At 33.7% G+C, this 16,225-nt stretch overlaps 5 protein-coding genes across 5 annotated transcripts; 2 read left to right on the forward strand and 3 right to left on the reverse strand.

Moving 5' to 3' along the window:
* Positions 1-809: 809 nt before the first annotated feature.
* LOC142554312 (uncharacterized) lies at positions 810-1,298 on the reverse strand. Its single transcript, XM_075664995.1, has one exon. It carries the CDS (start codon positions 1,296-1,298, stop codon positions 810-812), a length of 489 nt encoding a protein of 162 aa, XP_075521110.1.
* Positions 1,299-2,378: 1,080 nt separating this feature from the next.
* On the forward strand, positions 2,379-3,259 carry LOC142554313 (casein kinase II subunit beta-1-like). The gene is made up of 3 exons (XM_075664996.1): positions 2,379-2,399; positions 2,576-2,741; positions 3,090-3,259. The coding sequence occupies exons 1-3, from the start codon at positions 2,379-2,381 to the stop codon at positions 3,218-3,220; spliced, it is 318 nt and encodes a 105-aa protein (XP_075521111.1). The 3' UTR covers positions 3,221-3,259.
* A 1,223-nt stretch (positions 3,260-4,482) lies between these two features.
* LOC142553133 (large ribosomal subunit protein eL43-like) lies at positions 4,483-6,386 on the reverse strand. The gene is made up of 5 exons (XM_075663151.1): positions 6,273-6,386; positions 5,638-5,677; positions 4,958-5,046; positions 4,783-4,865; positions 4,483-4,709 (listed from the first exon to the last, which is right to left on the reverse strand). The coding sequence occupies exons 1-5, from the start codon at positions 6,351-6,353 to the stop codon at positions 4,646-4,648; spliced, it is 357 nt and encodes a 118-aa protein (XP_075519266.1). The 5' UTR covers positions 6,354-6,386; the 3' UTR covers positions 4,483-4,645.
* Positions 6,387-7,040: 654 nt separating this feature from the next.
* LOC142553134 (protein TRIGALACTOSYLDIACYLGLYCEROL 4, chloroplastic-like) lies at positions 7,041-10,627 on the reverse strand. Its single transcript, XM_075663152.1, has 5 exons — positions 10,251-10,627; positions 9,348-9,597; positions 8,541-8,922; positions 7,579-7,883; positions 7,041-7,425 (listed from the first exon to the last, which is right to left on the reverse strand). Exons 1-5 carry the CDS (start codon positions 10,523-10,525, stop codon positions 7,228-7,230), a joined length of 1,410 nt encoding a protein of 469 aa, XP_075519267.1. The 5' UTR covers positions 10,526-10,627; the 3' UTR covers positions 7,041-7,227.
* A 2,758-nt stretch (positions 10,628-13,385) lies between these two features.
* Positions 13,386-14,097, forward strand: LOC142554433 (putative invertase inhibitor). The gene has a single exon (XM_075665104.1). It carries the CDS (start codon positions 13,469-13,471, stop codon positions 14,072-14,074), a length of 606 nt encoding a protein of 201 aa, XP_075521219.1. The 5' UTR covers positions 13,386-13,468; the 3' UTR covers positions 14,075-14,097.
* The last annotated feature ends 2,128 nt before the right edge of the window (positions 14,098-16,225 follow it).

A 16,225-nucleotide genomic window follows, 5' to 3' on the forward strand; every position in this document is an offset into this window, starting at 1 on the left:
CACCTTCGACTAATCAAGAACAATTTCTTTTTTTATTGATGAGATATTTTTTTTTGTAGTCAAATAGATAATAATCGTTTTATGTCAATAAACCCTTATCATATTTGTGCTTTTTCTATAAATAATAATTTTCTTTTAAAAACAAATTTATATATGTGCATACACACATCTAATGCAGACACAAACATGCATGGGTCGAAGAAACTCCACGAATGATATGATTGACTGGGTAGATGCATTCTTAAACTTCTGCATGTGGGGCGGCAAAATATTTCAGGATTGGCGAAGAAAAATATGTCAAACGTGACAAATCTCTATTCAGTTCTAGCGACGGAATTCTTGCCATGAGCTCATGGACCAGGGATATATTGACAGCAAAATGTAAATTAAACAACCAAGGGGGGATCCTTGCAATTGACGCAAGTTTAAGGGATTAATAAAATAATTCCATTGTCTTATACAATGCAACAGAATGTAGCTTTATTGGAAGGTGTTAGTTGTTCCATATCGGTTGGATAAAATATCTTGGAGTTGTATATATAGTCTTGGACCTGCCCCTTGAGTTAACTTTTGGGGTTGAGTTAGGTCCAAATTTCAATCTTAACAGAAGATTGCATGGGATACCAATTGTCAGCACCCGAGATTGAGAGAAGGAAAAATAGGCATAATTAAATTTGAAAGATTAGAAGATTTACATGTTTATTTTTGCATGATTTTTACAGAAATGATCTTCGGCTAGGATGCATGAGAAGCTTATAATTATTACAAATCATTAATTTAATTTATGAATCTACATACACAGATATATATCACATACGCTTCGTCTTCCACCATTTATATATTTCCTTCAAAGCCCTAAGCCCAAAGGGCACTGAAGCAATAGCCAACAGGTACCTAAACCTCACAGATTCATCAGGAGCTATGGCAAAAAGAGCAGAAGCGTAAGTCACAAACATGGATAAAATGGAAGTCCACAGCTCAACATGAAAAGGGAACTTGTAAGTTAAAGAAACCAGGACCAGAATCGAAGTCGAAAAAGCTAATGTGTTGGATACCAAGAAAGCGTAGAACGCTTGTTTTTGGTCCGAATAAATCGCCCTTCCTGCCTTGTGCCCATCCGTGTCGTCCTGCCACACGCCCCCGGGTGGATTTACCCCGGCCTGAAATGTTACTGCAGTGATCAGCGCCGCCACTATCAGTAAGACGTTACGGGTGTCGTTTGGGGTGTCGGTGTTTTCATTGTACATGAACCTTTGTATGCTGGTTTTTCTGACCGCGCCTTGAGGGGGAGTTGCCATAATGATCGAATAACTTTTTTGGATAAAAGAGATTGAAAAAAGTGGTGAAATAAAATATAACTTAGTGTATAAATACTTGTTTTTTGTGAAGGTTTAGGTGAAGTGAAGGCGGCTATAAATTGAAGGAATTGGAGATCATGCCAATGACGAGGAAGTTTCTGTTCATTCTAGTCTACTAAATGAAATTTTAATGAAACCGCATATTTTGTTTTGAAACAAAAATGGAACCACAAATTTGGACTTGGTCTAAATTTTTTTTATGTAGGAAAGCAATTTAATTTGACCAAATCTTGAATAATAATTCGAGCATATTTTGCTTAAATAGATTGTATAAACGAAAGTCTTAAACCCTCATCAATGGCTGAAATGTGGAGTTGTAGATTGTAATCAACATAATAGCTAGATCCATTTTGTTTCTTAATTTGCTTTTGAAAGTAATTATTTGGATGTTCTAATAATAATATTACTGTCAACAAAATACCAGCTGCTTCTTTGAAAAGGGGGCTTACGAAACAAGTTATAAAACGTTGAAAACCCGAATAAATAAATTGATTATGAATATATAAAGTAAATATGAACCAATTAATTGATATACCTTAGCATTTTTACAGAGATTATTTTCAATCTTGTTATGTAAACTTAAAACCAGGGAGTTGATTTCATGGTTTGTTTCTTGGTCGTCTTTATTATTTATTTTTTCTGATTGTCATGAGGAAGACTTGACTTTGTACGTAATTGTTTGTATAAAAACTAAAAAGAAAATAACGAACAGACTTGAGTTGCACGATGGAGCTAGAGTACCGCCGCGTAGAATAAATAACTTATTTTGATCTGAATTTTATTGCATTTTTAGAGACCGACTTTTTGGGTCTATTTTACAGACTAATTTTATTGATCTATATAAAAATAAAGTCTTTTTTTAATCAGTCTTGTACATGTAGATAGTCTTTAGAAATAATTATTTTTTTTTTTAAAAAAAAAACCCTTAATTGCTAACCCCTATCCTTTGATAATGATAAATTGATTCTTATCTTCTTGTGCGACAGTACTAACGTAAATCTTGCATGTTTATAGACCAAAATGGCGAAACCAAGGCAAAGAGTTTTCGAATTGTAAATGAAAATGTAACAACCACGATCTCTTCCCACGTCTGTCTCAAACAGTAATGACTCGATGATAATTTCGTATGTAGACTTCATGACGAAATTAAAATTGGATACTCTCTTTATTTTAATCATTCTCATGATATGTATAACTTGAGCTGAAACTTGAAACAGTTAGAAAAGTACAGAAACTACAACTTTGGAAGATGTCCTAGAGTTTATTGCTCCGGACAGCCTTTCCTTCCGGTTGGACAGTCAGACATCCCGCGCTCAAGCACCGTGAAGATATACTGTCCCAAATGTGAAGATATTCACTACCCTCGATCCAAGTACAATGGCAGTATCCTTCCATCGCACTATTCCATTGAGGCCTTGACCCTCTGGTTGATTTTCATGCTAACAACCCTCCCCTCTCCCTCGTACACACACGAAGTTCATTCAAGTGGCCAGGTGTTGCTTTAAGAATTTTTTTTAACCACATATCAATGGTCAATCTCACAGGCAATACGTATTTCACACACACACAAGAAAAGTAAAATTAATTAACATAAATTTTGCATGATCTAAACAATTTCGATGCATCAAGATACACTGGATTTGCTAAAATATAGATGTGAGAATCAACGGATCAGCAGAACCGTTTCCCGTTATACGTTGCACACATACTTGATTTCATTTACCACCAAAGATATTGATGGAGCATATTTCGGAATCACATTCCCTCATCTCTTCTTGATGACTTATGGACACCTCAAGCCACAAAAGCCAACACAGAACTATATTCCTAGAGTTTTTGGCTACAAGATTCACAGGCCTTGACGCCTTGCTTCCGGTCCTTTGCTGCTATCAATATCTTAATTCTTCTTCTGACAAATGTTCCGTATTAGGCTTTGTGCTATACCAGTGGATTGTGAGCAGGTTGGCTTAGATACACGAAGCAGGAATTGATGTACCAGTTTGCTCAACTAATGCATGAGTGGTTACTTTTCGGTTACACGTTTGATTTCAGTTCTCGTGTCAGTTTTCATTTCTTTCTGTTTTTACAATCTTAACGTTGTGGACTGTATTAATTACTTCCATTTTTATGTCGCGTGCATATTTTTCTCTAGTAGTTGTTGTGAAAGCAATCAATCGAAATTTTGGAGAATTATTACATATGCTACTTCTAGATAGTAGAGATTAGTCCCGTCAACAAAAGATTTGTCAATCTTTGGCTATAATTTATCACCAGAGGAACAATTTCGTATTTTGGCATTTTTTCCTTTTTATTTTATCACTGTAGCATGGTGTAAGAAAGTGGAAAATGGTTTTTTCATGGGTAATAAACATTCCATAAAATTATAATTTTCAACCTTAATCATACATTATTTTCAGAAAACATATTCTCCATTAATTAAACAATAAATTAGCTACTAAAATAATCCATTAAAATGTAGTCTTTAAAAAGTATCAATTTAGATCGAAAACTTTTAGCATGAAAATTTCAACCTTAGCGGAGCTTATATAATACCACGAAAAACTTACTAATCGTAGTAAAATGATTTTTCTGAATTTATTAATCATAACAAAATTATTAATCATAATATAATTAGTTTAAAAACTAATTTTTGAAGTTATTTTTCTGAAATTATTAATCACAATATTCTTATAGTTGCGTCATTTATAAAATTAAATATAGCCATCCGATGAATGATACCCCGAAAGAAGGGTTTGTCTTTGCCTGAATTTTAAAAAGTTGGTGTTCAATCATCCAATGGAAACAAATTCGCCGAAAGGTGGGCACAATATCCTTCGAAAAAAACCTATCGCTTTATCATCAGAGGTCTTAAAAATCCACCCCATTATTTTCTAACAGCCAGGAATGTTTCAGCAAAGAGTTGATTAACCAATGAAATTATAGAAATGCTACGTTTGAGGATGTTTTAACGTTCGCGCCCGACAAGTAAAATTTAGTGGAAACTCCAAAACGACCTGAACGAGAATTAAAAAAATACTAAGAGCAGACACTATGATTTCAGAATATTTCTCCTATCATCATCTGATTTGTTAATCTTTCTAGCCACTGAGACAATGCACAAGTATTCAGATCGCAAAGGAGTGAGTTTTCAGTAATTTCAGGAAAAATGAAGTATCGCCGTACAAATATTTGTAGTGCTCTCATTGATGTTTGATCAGTATCTAAATTACCTAAATGATACCGATAATTTCAAAATGGGTGGATGACCATGACAAATATCGAAAAATTTAACTCTCAGTTTGTTCCCTGAGCCTTCTGATGGTGCTCCTAACAGTCACAGCACTAGCAGTGCTGCAAGGTGAGGAATTATGAGTATGGGAACAAAATTGTGAATTTAACAAAGTTAAATAAAGAAGTTTATTACTTCAAAGTGTAAGCACCACCAGCCTTCACTTTGCCACAATCCTTGCATCCCCAAATGCCAACTGCCTTCCTCTTCACCGCATACTGTTACAGAATTATTACATTCAGAATATGCATAATCAACCAATATCACCCGGCAAATCAATCATGCTATAGACTTAACTCTTGGTGCATACCTTCCCGCAGAACTCACAAAAGTACTTGCTGTGTTGACTTACTTCCATCTTCTTAATCTGCTTTCTCAAACTTGCACCATAACGGGTACCTGAAATGTTTCGAAAGGATAATAGAAACTGATCATTACATTCAAGCTTCAACATGAGATAAGGACTCAACATATAGTACGTTAACAAAGCCTAAGCAACTGATGGATCCAAAACTCTGATATACAAGTTCAAGGAGAAGAATGTTTAATGCCATTACCACATAAGGATCATGAAGATTTCACAATCGAAGCTAAATCGAAGTTAACTAATCACTAACTTCCTAAAAAAACATGATGTTATGTAATATCAATAACTATTCCCATAGGAAATGAAAATCGGTTTAAAGTAACAAGGGGCCGCTCTACTAATGTCATAGACCAAAAGATCAGTAGTCATTCAAGTCAGAAGAAATGAATCGGAGGCAAGACACTAAGACTGGAGGAAGAAGTTCAAATATTAAGTCCATTAGTTCAAGGAAAAACACTTTACACAAACATGAATGGGACAAAGGCGATCATGGGAGAATTGAACTCATAACCTCCAACTAGATAATCACAAGCCAAGAGCAACTTCAGACAACTCATTCACACACAACCAGAAACAAAAGACAGAACAGAGATTTAGAAAGCAGTTATAAAAGTAAGACCTACCATACTTCCCAACAATACCAACCTTCTTGGTTCTCTTTGCCTGCACAAAACATAGATTTATAATCAATACAATAACTGAGACACTTTACAAGTAACACAAAGCAATAATAAAATCAATAAAACTATTACTAAAAACCAATAGTTAAAATCACAGAATGTACAGTGGTTAGAACAATGTAAGGAAACTGATTCAAATCGGAAAGCATATCACCGCGTAAAACAGAAGTGAACAAAGAACGAGGATATCATCCCTAATCACCAAACAATACAATCGAAATAAAGGTAAAAACAAAATAAATATAACACTTCTAAATCTCCATGTACCAACTCCGCTAAAGTATGGTAATACTAAAGAATTCTAAAATTTTACTCATTAATTTCAAGACTTCCATCGAGAGAAACACGAAAAGCGTGACTGAACCCCATAGGATCCGATCACAACCAACGAGTTTCAATACGCAACGAAATCATCATCTCGTACATCAACAACATGATGATTCAAACAGCAGCCATCTGAGCTTGAAAAAACAAAAATTCAAGACCATGTCCGCCAATAATCTTTAACAAATACGAAAATCAAACAGGGAAAGCAGGATTAAGCGTGATCTTTAATGCTTGAAGGATAGAGAAGCTACCATTGGAGATGACTGATGAGTCTGGGAAGCGACAGCAAAGAAAAGCAGCAGCAAAAACCCTAATTCTGCAAAATGATACATGTAAAAGGCTTAAATTAAGCCCATGGGATATTTGGGTTCACTAAAAATCACAGCCAAATTTCGGGCCCATTATGTTTCTCAGTGGCCTTTTAGCTTTGATTTTCTTATATTTTATTTTTTAGTTTTCTCATTCGCGAAAAATGGATATATATATATATATAGCCAAATTTCGGGCCCATTATGTTTCTCAGTTGCCTTTTAGCTTTGATTTTCTTATATTTTATTTTTTAGTTTTCTCATTCGCGAAAAATGGATATATATATATATATATATATATATATTTTAATATGAGTCCACCCATCGTGTTTACAGGTAACACTCATATATTAAATATGATGAAACATATCCAAATTTTACATCCAATAGATGAAGATCACCTTATAGATGGACACGAGATGTATATATATTTGCATGTTTGTAGAATAAAAAGTAGTAGGATTCTTTCGCCACAGGATTTATTATGTGAAAGACAATGATTTATTTGAAGAGAGTATCGAATTCAAATCCATATTATTTTGTTAGTCAGTTATAAAAAAAGTCGCTCGAGAGCTGCTTAAAACAGCAAATCACTTCTAGTTTGGATTAACATTTTTGAAAGGCGGGTTATGAACTATCTTCTAGCTCCAATTAGAATCATATTTACTTGGATTATTGTCATATGTCAGTTTATTTCACAGGCCACAAATTTCAACAACTGATTTTATATAACCTTGAAGTGAAATTTAATAAGCTCCAGTTTTTGTAAGCATGAAACAGAATCACAGATCCTAGACGGAAATATGTCACTGGAGAATTAAGCCAAGAATTGACTTGGACCGAAATAGAACCAAAATTTAAGACAAGAACATTAATGGTCTCAAAATGTATCTTAGTTTTAGAATTCAAACAGGCGTAGTTCAATCATTCCTTCTTTCCTTTTCGGTGCGTACCATGCTACAACCTTCCCAGAACGCAGGAGTCTTAAAGAGTAATTCAAGCTGCATATTAGATCTTCCAGCTGAGGTCCACTTCTCCCACCTGAAGAGTCGAATGCAAATTTGGAATCCACTCGGAAAACAATTGGTCCAGCAACCTGCATAATGTTAAACACCATCAATATCTAGCACATCATTGAAGAATATTATATCTATAAACTCGAGACTTCATTATATATGATGTGGGGTGGCAGTCTTGTTTGTAATATGACATTTAGTGAAAAGTGTGATAATCAGATGGAGACAGTCACCTGCTGCTGAAATATAAAACTAAGTCTAGGGGAAGACTGTAAATTTGGTGATCGTTGGCTCTGTGCCCTTCGGCAGAGATTGTACACCGAATTGGCCAAAGCAGAAGCTGAAGAAATATCAACACGAGCATCTAATCTGGTGAGGTCACCAAATGTCTTTGTGAATCTCCCATGTTGGAAAGTATAGCAAACTGATCCGAATAAATCAGCAACAAAACGACCTCTATCCTTAGCCCTTGAAGAATTTATGTCCACAACTTGGGATGAATCTTTCCTACCACCAAACCATGCTTCACAAGTACCCCCTAAATGCAAATGGAGAATAAAGAATGACAAAAGTAGAACTGTGAAATGGTAAAACGAAAACAAGTTTCTACCAAGTACCAGACAAATGAACTCGGGATGCAATCATAAATTAAACAGATATAATTCTTGCTAACTAAATGATATATAGAAACGAATGTCATTTCACGCCACTATCATGTGAAGGAAATAAAAGAACTGTTTTTTTTATCAGACACAGAACCCACTTTAGAATCATTTAATTGTTATGATACAACTATGAAATGATTAAAAATCTCGTTTGGAAGAAAACACGTCAGACATCCATGTTTGCATTTAGCAATGTTTTCATACATATTTGTTAGACTGATCTAGCCATAAAATATAATATTCAGTGGAGAAGCCCTCCATCCATAATGTGGAAAGTACCAAAATTTCTAGGAAATAGAAGCAGTCATTTCAATAATGAAAGCTGTAGTCAGTGAAGTGAATATTTAACTACAACAAATCACCCAACAGCCCAACACCAAGTGCAAATGTAAGTATGTGACGGCCGAAGAATTGAACATAAAATTTGAACACAAATAAAAAAATTTATACTCTCAGCAAATAGACTAAACTACATAAGGCAAAACTATAAAACTAGTATCTATCAGCACAGTCTGAAATCTTAAAATTACCCATAATTCCAGATATTGCCGCATGAGGCTCTTTGAGACGAATATCATATGAACGATGCCGAAATTGGTCCGGTCCTGTCTTTTTTATAACATCCTCCTCTGTTTCTATTTGTCTCCACAAGTCCTTAGACTTCTCATACGAAAAGGCAGATTTCATGCACACACCAGGCAATAAGGATTGGGGTGTTTCACGATCAATGGAATCTAAGGCCAGTGGGAGGCCATTATTTTTATGTATGCCAAAACGGTATCTCAGTCCCGAATCCGAGACAAGGGATGAACAGTCCAACGATATAGACTCAGGAACTTCCCAGTATTTCCCTTTACGGTCTATGAACAACTCAGGCCATGCAGCTTCTAAAGTAATATCGTGATCTGGAAGCTGAAAAATTGAGAAAGACGTAGAGCAAACTTTGAAATTATCATTAAGGTTAAGTTAAGCAGATCACTGGACCCAACTCAATCATTTGATTGAAGGTGGGTAACACAAAATAAACGTTCTTCTACTATGACAAACTTCTCGTTGGGACTATGACTGGTTAGAAAGAAATTATGGAACAAAAGATGATCAACATACTAATCAAATAATAAGTTCCCAAGTGAAGTATCAAAAATTTATTGTTGATGAAAACAGATGTCGAATGCTTTCATATTGAACCTCGGGAGTCAGGAAGCCCCTTTTTTCTCATTTTTTCAAGTTTGGACATTTGAAAACAGTAGAAGCCAGAAGGCGATCAAAATGAAGGACAATGGGAGATGGGCTTGTAGAAGGACCTTCTAAAGACTAAAACAAATTCAGAACTTTACCTTGTGAAAGAGCATGGCCTTCATGCGCCTTTTTTCTTTCTCACCATGCTTTTCAGTGCTCAATAGTAAGGATGATGAGGATGTTAGAGCTATTTGTGAGCATAAGCCAACTGCATAGAGTGATTTGTCCAGGAATTTCTTTGCAGTATCCTTGAGCAAAGGTAGATCCCATTCTTCTGCAGCAGAAAATTCAGCTTTAATAGATGATATCAATTTCTTTGGACGGAACTGTCCAATTAAACCAACCCACCTGCAAGAGAAAGTTAATCTCTCTGAGTTAGTAGATGAACAAAATAATCCGCATACGCAAAAATTGATCCTTGGATTGGTGAGGTGAATAAAGAAGTAAAGTTGAAAATACAAAGTACATGTAAATTAAATAACCCTTGGGAGTTATGGATCAAAGAACTTCGTCACATTTGTTTAGTTAACAATTTTAACTATAAGAAATATCTTCATAAAAAGACATTTTAACCTAAGATGTAGAATTACAAATTCAAATCTGTAATCACAGTTATTCAGCCCAAAATGCTTCCACGCTGAAATGATCCATAATTATAGCCTGTTCCTGGAAACCTAATGTATTCTGAATGTTATAAACTTATATATTTAAAGATATCACAAAAGTTGGTAATTCTTTTCACATTGGTGATTGGCCACTATGTTGACCGCTATATGAACTAAGGACATACTTACATCTTGCCGCCATCCTAACAAACATCGACGAAAATGTATTGCATTTGAAATTAATTCTGAGTGCCACTGGGAATGAAACATAAACACAAAGCCAAATTCCAATAACGCGCAGTCTCAACCATATCAACAAACACGACAAGAAAAACAAAATACACAAAAGTCATTACGATTACCGACGCAGAACAACAAAGGTGCTCGGAATTTTACCAATTGCCAAAAACTACTTTGCCCAGAAGTGACTGCAGCGCAAACGAGCCCAATTCTTTATGATTAGCAGAGGGAGAAAAGGACGGAATGATGCCTAAAGGGAACCCATTTCCCAACAAAGATAACTGCTGAATTCTGAGAGCTTTACTGGCTCTTGCACCATCAATCGGCGCAGAATCCCCTGGAACAGCCCTTGAGACACCATCAAGAGCTTGAGGGGTCGAAATGTTCAGGTCCCAGAATGCTGCGTCCATCGCTGTTCTTAGATTCGCCATTTTCCGGGGAATTTTTCAGGCCGGCCGATCCTTCTATTTTGATACAAGGGTTTGGTAGGATTCCTTATCTGGGAGTGTGAAGTGAGTTTTTGGATGAGAGCGAAGGGCGGGGGGCACGGGGTTTTATGCGGGTTTATAAGCCAAGATGGCGAAATTATAAATAAATTGTTTAAATGCCTCAAAAGTTTTTTGGCTGAATAATGATTTTTGTGGACATTTTTGCGGTGGGCTCTGTGTTTTGGGCTGTACCCATTCGCTTCGAAAACTTTTTCCAGATTTAATCCAATCTACATCAATATTTATATTACTACTATCCAGCCGATTCAATTTGGGCTTTAGATCCGAGAAGCATTTAGCTTCTGGTCAAAACAAATCCATCCTGCTTATATATAAAACCCAGTAACCAGAACAATGTCAAACTCGAAGTGGATAATCATGTATGGAAGGGATGATGACATAGGTAGCTTTGCAATGCTATCCTGGAGCTAAGGGGTGATCACGGTGTGGTTTGTAGTTTTATGAAAAAATTCAAACCGAATTGTCATATATAGTTGGTTAGTATTTTAAAATAATCACAGTTTCACACGTGAAATTTGTTTCGCAATTTTCGGGCGATTTCGGTGTGTTTGTGGTTTTTTGTGTGAATGATAAGTAGAACGCAAAATATTATAATATTTATTCAAATTGATTCGAAAATAATAACATAAAATATAGCTCAAATCATACAAAAATAAAAATAGATAAAACAATAATCAAGATTCAAAATCAAATTAATAAATTTAATATGTTTGGGCACAACAAAACACTCACAACAAAAAGATATTTGTCAAATTTAATACATTGTTGTTTTATTTGACGCTAGGTGTGTTGCATTGTCTTCGATTTCTCCTTTTTTAGAGTAATTTGAAGAATATTTAAGAAAAATATGCGTATTTTTATAGGAGAAAGAATTTTGAATGAGAATTGAGAGAGTGTGAATAACTCATTTTAATTGAGTACGTTGTTTACGTATTATTATAACTTTAGGTCAAATATTATGTCAAGCGGTTTAGAAAGAGCAGTTTGGTGACGTTCTTGACAAATACACGGGACATTTTATAATTATTATATTTATTAATCTTGTTTTTTATGATTATTATATTTATTAAAATTCACGTAAAATAACAATAACATGGCCAAACGCCCTTGCTTGCGTTTCTCCGTGTCTCCTCTTACCACCATTCAACCAAACAACAAACCTAGAGATGAGCCACATATTACGTCAAGGGAGGCCACTCGATAAATATTATCGAACACGTTACATTTTTTGTCCCTCGAATATATTTTTATGAAGGACTGAATTTTTACCTAAAATTAAAATTTTTTACAATTAATTTAAGTGCTTAATTTATGGATTTGAGAGAAGATAAAACTTCTTTAAATAAATGTTTTAAAGATCTTTCCAAATCTCTACAAAACGACATATATTGGCATTAAAAAAATTCCCCCATCATTTAATTATGGAGGTATTAGGGATCAAGTATTGATGGCTTAAAGATTTGAGAAACTCATGCTTTAGGTATATGGAATATATGTTATATATAGTCCACATTGAAACATGGCTTGGTAGATGCTTACAAGCATGAAATATTAGGGGTCTTTTAATTTATAATTTGGAGAAAAGTAACTTAAATAATGGAAATACAAGAAGTTTACTCCAAGCTTGCCTCATCCATTATAAATCTAAAATTGGTTATATTGACGGGATGGTGAATATTTATTATAAATAAATTAATGAAAATCGGGACGGATTTGCTCTTAATGATCTGTTAAAGAAGTCACAATAGTGCTTTCCTTAAAACAGTTTTGATATGTTGCACACCAACCGTACACACTTATATGAGCTCCGATGATGTGACACTCATCTATTGTGTGTAATGAAGTATATCAAAATTATACATCCAATGGATGAATGACAATTATCAGTGCTGGCATAAGTGTGCACAATGTGTGTACAGCATATCAATATTTTTTTTCTTTAAAATCTCTAAGATTTGTTCGCTAGATCCTAAAATGTTAAAGTAGGTCTCTTGTGAGACGGTCTCACGGATCTTTATTTGTGAGACGGGTAAACCCTACTGATATTCACAATAAAAAGTAATACTCTTAGCATAAAAAGTAATATTTTTTCATGGATAACCCAAATAAGAGATCTGTATCACAAATACGATCCGTGAGACCGTGACATATATATTTCTATAATGGAATGCATCATCATCAGCACCAAAACAAATGTAAACCACAAAGTATAAATTGGACCGCGACATTCAATTGTGCAAAAAAAGTTATGTGTTTGGACTTACAATTCTAGGACAAATAATTCAATTACGTATATGACATAAAATAAATAAAAACTACGTAAAAAAATCAGATATTGATTTATTTGTCTGATTTATGTCCCAAGTTAAGAATATTGAAATATCTTCTAATTATCTACTTAAATTTTTTTAAAAAGAAAATATGACAACAAACTTAAAACCCATACAATTTAAACTCTTAGTTAGTAAATTATCGATCCATCCATTAAAAAAAAAAAAACTACATTTAATGTATAATTTTTTGGTTTTCTGAATGCCACTTATCCTTTGTATCTTGATGCATTTCTTGGGAATTTTTTCTTTAATAAAAAACCGACTATACATAATATTTACATTGAAAAATCATAAATTATGTTAAAAAACCATTTCTTTCCTTTTAAAAAACCCGAAAATACAAATTAATTAATTATTTTTTTAATAATTTCACGCAAGTTCAAATCCTAATTGATTTATAAAGGGCGTGTTTAATATGCAAGTGTATGTCGTGTATCGATATCGCCAGCTGCTATTTAAACAATCTCTCGCAACAACACAAGTGAAAACAAAAAACATCCCCCCCATAAAGCCACTAAAACACAAGGAAAAAATGAAGATTTTCATCTCATTCCCATGTTCAACTCTCTTCCTCGCATTCCTGATCACAATCCAAGCCGTAAAGTCCCAGAATTTAATCCACTCGATATGCCAAACCACCTCCAAAAACGACTCAAACATCAACTACAGTTTCTGCACAACTTCCCTGCAAGCCGCCCCAGCCAGCCAATGCGCCGCCCTGCATGGCCTTGGCATGATCTCCATCCGGCTCGTCCGGTACAACGTCACCGATACCCGTTGTTACATCAAACAGTTGCTGAAAACCAAGAAATGGGATCCTTATGTGAGGCAGTGTTTGAATGATTGCTTCGATCTTTACTCGGATGCCATTCCTACCGTCAAACTGGCCATGAGATATTACAACAGCAAGCGTTTCGATGACGCTAATATTCAGATAAGTTCGATCATGGAAGCCGCCACGACCTGCGAGGATGGGTTTGGCGAGAAGGAAGGTGTGGTTTCGCCATTGACAAAGAGGAATAAGGACTCATTTCAGCTTTCAGCGGTGGCGCTTTCGGTTATGCGTATCATTCAGGCGGGATCTTCGGGTTGCGCCAACTGCAGTACAAGGATGTACGGAAGATGGATTTATTATTAATTACGCTATTAAAATAATCATTTTTTCTTGTAAAAAAAGCATTAAAAAATTATTTTTAATACCTTAAAATAAGTCAGTATGTGAAATCCTATTATCGTACAGTAAAATTTATGGTATTTAGCTTTTAAAAAAAAAAAATTTAATACAATCCAGCGTGGTAATTTATTTGTGTAATATAAGTGAAAATTCAAGTATGAATGTGTAATATTTATTTTCATATAACGTGTTTGATTAAGTTAATTATTATTTCGACTTGAAAAGAGTTAATATTGCAAATGTTTTTACCAGTTTAGAGAACAAATTAAAGACTTTCGAATACATAAATAAATCCTCTATCGAAATGACATATATTTCACAAAAATTCTTATGAGACTGTCTTAGGATCAATTTTATGATACAGATCTCCAATTCAACATAATTCATGAAAACTATTACTTTTATGTCGAAGTTATCAATTTTATTTTATGATACAGATCTCCAACTCAACTCGATTCATGAAAAATATTACTTTTACGTCAAATGTATAACTTTTATTCATAAATATATATCGAGTCAACCCATCTCATTTATATAGATCTGTGACACCGTTTCATATAAGACCTACTCATGATGTTTAAGTAGGAATCAATTTAAAAAAAATTCATTAGATGATTTTATAAAATAATAATTAACTCGTTAAATCTGAAAATTATTTTTAAAAATAGACTGCTATTTAATTTGTTGGTGGAATATATCGTATTGGTAATATACATGTGGCGATGCAATCAATGAACCGGCGTTGAACATTAATCCCTAGCGAGTTACTTTTCTTGAGATATAATTCAATGGAAGAGTGGCTTCTAATCCATCGGTTATATTATAATGTCAAGCTAATCATTAACACTAATTTTTCTATATTATCTGCTTCGCAAATTAAATATAATAATCATTTACAAGGAAACAAAATAGTGTACTTTTAACAAAACTAACAAAAAAATATTTCCGTTTGCAAATTTTCAACAGCCTATCTTTCCGAAAGGTTACGTTCAAAATTATCTTTGGAATGGATTTGGATATAAAAAAATTCAACTTTGAAAATATTTTATTTAATTACAGTTTTTAAAATGAAATTAGTTTTATGTTTGAATATGATTGTTCAAAAAATATGTATATTTTTACTTTAAAGAGTATTAAAAATTGTAATTGTATTCTCTCCATTGCATCTTAATTTTAAATGTTTCGTTTTAGAAAAAAAACTTTATATCTATACAAGATAGGCTTTCTAAAAATAATTTTATTTTTTATAATTTCCATATTTGTATTTGTTGACAAAACATGAAAAATGCCATTTTCCTGACATGTGGGTGATGTTTCCTTTTGTCATTGTCGTTTCTTGGCAAACATGCTATATATATTTGAAGTGTCGACAAAAATAATTATGTAAATCTATTTATATTATCATTATAATTAAAAATAAAATTTAGGAAAAACTGATTTTGTTATAGTTATATTTTTATGAGTTTGATCTTTTATGTTATGTTGCCAAAATTCGATCTTAGTCAAATATCTTTATTTTTTTAGAGATTGTAGCCCATTTTTTTATGTGTCGCTAAAGTTGCAATATCACGTCAATACTCTAAGTGAAAAATGATTAAAATTGTTAAAAAACTAAAGATATACAACTAAAACTGAAATTCAATTATATAGCGGACGAATTCACGAAGAAGAAAACATATTATCCCAAAAATTTATAAAATAAAGTAACAAACAAATTAAATAAATGGTTGCGATGGTGGTGCTTGTACAGTTCAAAAAAGACAATGTATCACATCGAGCAATCACTGAATATTGTGTTAAACACATAAGAAAAGACGGACTTGCAGCATATTCCGGCGTACTGGATTTTTTCAGCAATTTCCCAGTGTGTATGAAAATTTTAAACATAAAAATAATATATATTTTTACCACGTTTTATATACCTTATTTCTCATTATTCAAACTATCCAAGCCAATTAATTTCCTGCATGCCCTGAAATTGATAATTAGTAAATAATGTTTGACTAAGTAATAGCCGCTATAGTATAATATTGTTGGGTGCCATAATTGTCCATGCTTGGTCGAGCGATCAAATCGTAGTGTTTGAGCTGTTATGCGGTTTAAAATATTTGAGTT

Source organism: Primulina tabacum, chromosome 8 (genome assembly GCF_025594145.1).
Source record: "Primulina tabacum isolate GXHZ01 chromosome 8, ASM2559414v2, whole genome shotgun sequence".
Taxonomy (NCBI): Eukaryota; Viridiplantae; Streptophyta; class Magnoliopsida; order Lamiales; family Gesneriaceae; genus Primulina; species Primulina tabacum.

Coding starts and splice junctions, on each gene's coding strand:
- LOC142554312 (XM_075664995.1), bottom strand. CDS start 1,298: ATGGCAACTCCCCCTCAAGGCGCGGTCAGAAAAACCAGCATACAAAGG.
- LOC142554313 (XM_075664996.1), top strand. CDS start 2,379: ATGGCGAAACCAAGGCAAAGA. Junction 2,400..2,575: donor TGGCGAAACCAAGGCAAAGA/GTTTTCGAATTG, acceptor AACTTGAAACAG/TTAGAAAAGTACAGAAACTA. Junction 2,742..3,089: donor TCGATCCAAGTACAATGGCA/GTATCCTTCCAT, acceptor TTACCACCAAAG/ATATTGATGGAGCATATTTC.
- LOC142553133 (XM_075663151.1), bottom strand. CDS start 6,353: ATGTATCATTTTGCAGAATTAGGGTTTTTGCTGCTGCTTTTCTTTGCT. Junction 5,678..6,272: donor CTCATCAGTCATCTCCAATG/GTAGCTTCTCTA, acceptor TGTTTTGTGCAG/GCAAAGAGAACCAAGAAGGT. Junction 4,710..4,782: donor GGTGGTGCTTACACTTTGAA/GTAATAAACTTC, acceptor CTCACCTTGCAG/CACTGCTAGTGCTGTGACTG.
- LOC142553134 (XM_075663152.1), bottom strand. CDS start 10,525: ATGGCGAATCTAAGAACAGCGATGGACGCAGCATTCTGGGACCTGAAC. Junction 7,884..8,540: donor GGCAATATCTGGAATTATGG/GTAATTTTAAGA, acceptor ATTTGCATTTAG/GGGGTACTTGTGAAGCATGG. Junction 7,426..7,578: donor GTTTTATATTTCAGCAGCAG/GTGACTGTCTCC, acceptor AACATTATGCAG/GTTGCTGGACCAATTGTTTT.
- LOC142554433 (XM_075665104.1), top strand. CDS start 13,469: ATGAAGATTTTCATCTCATTCCCATGTTCAACTCTCTTCCTCGCATTC.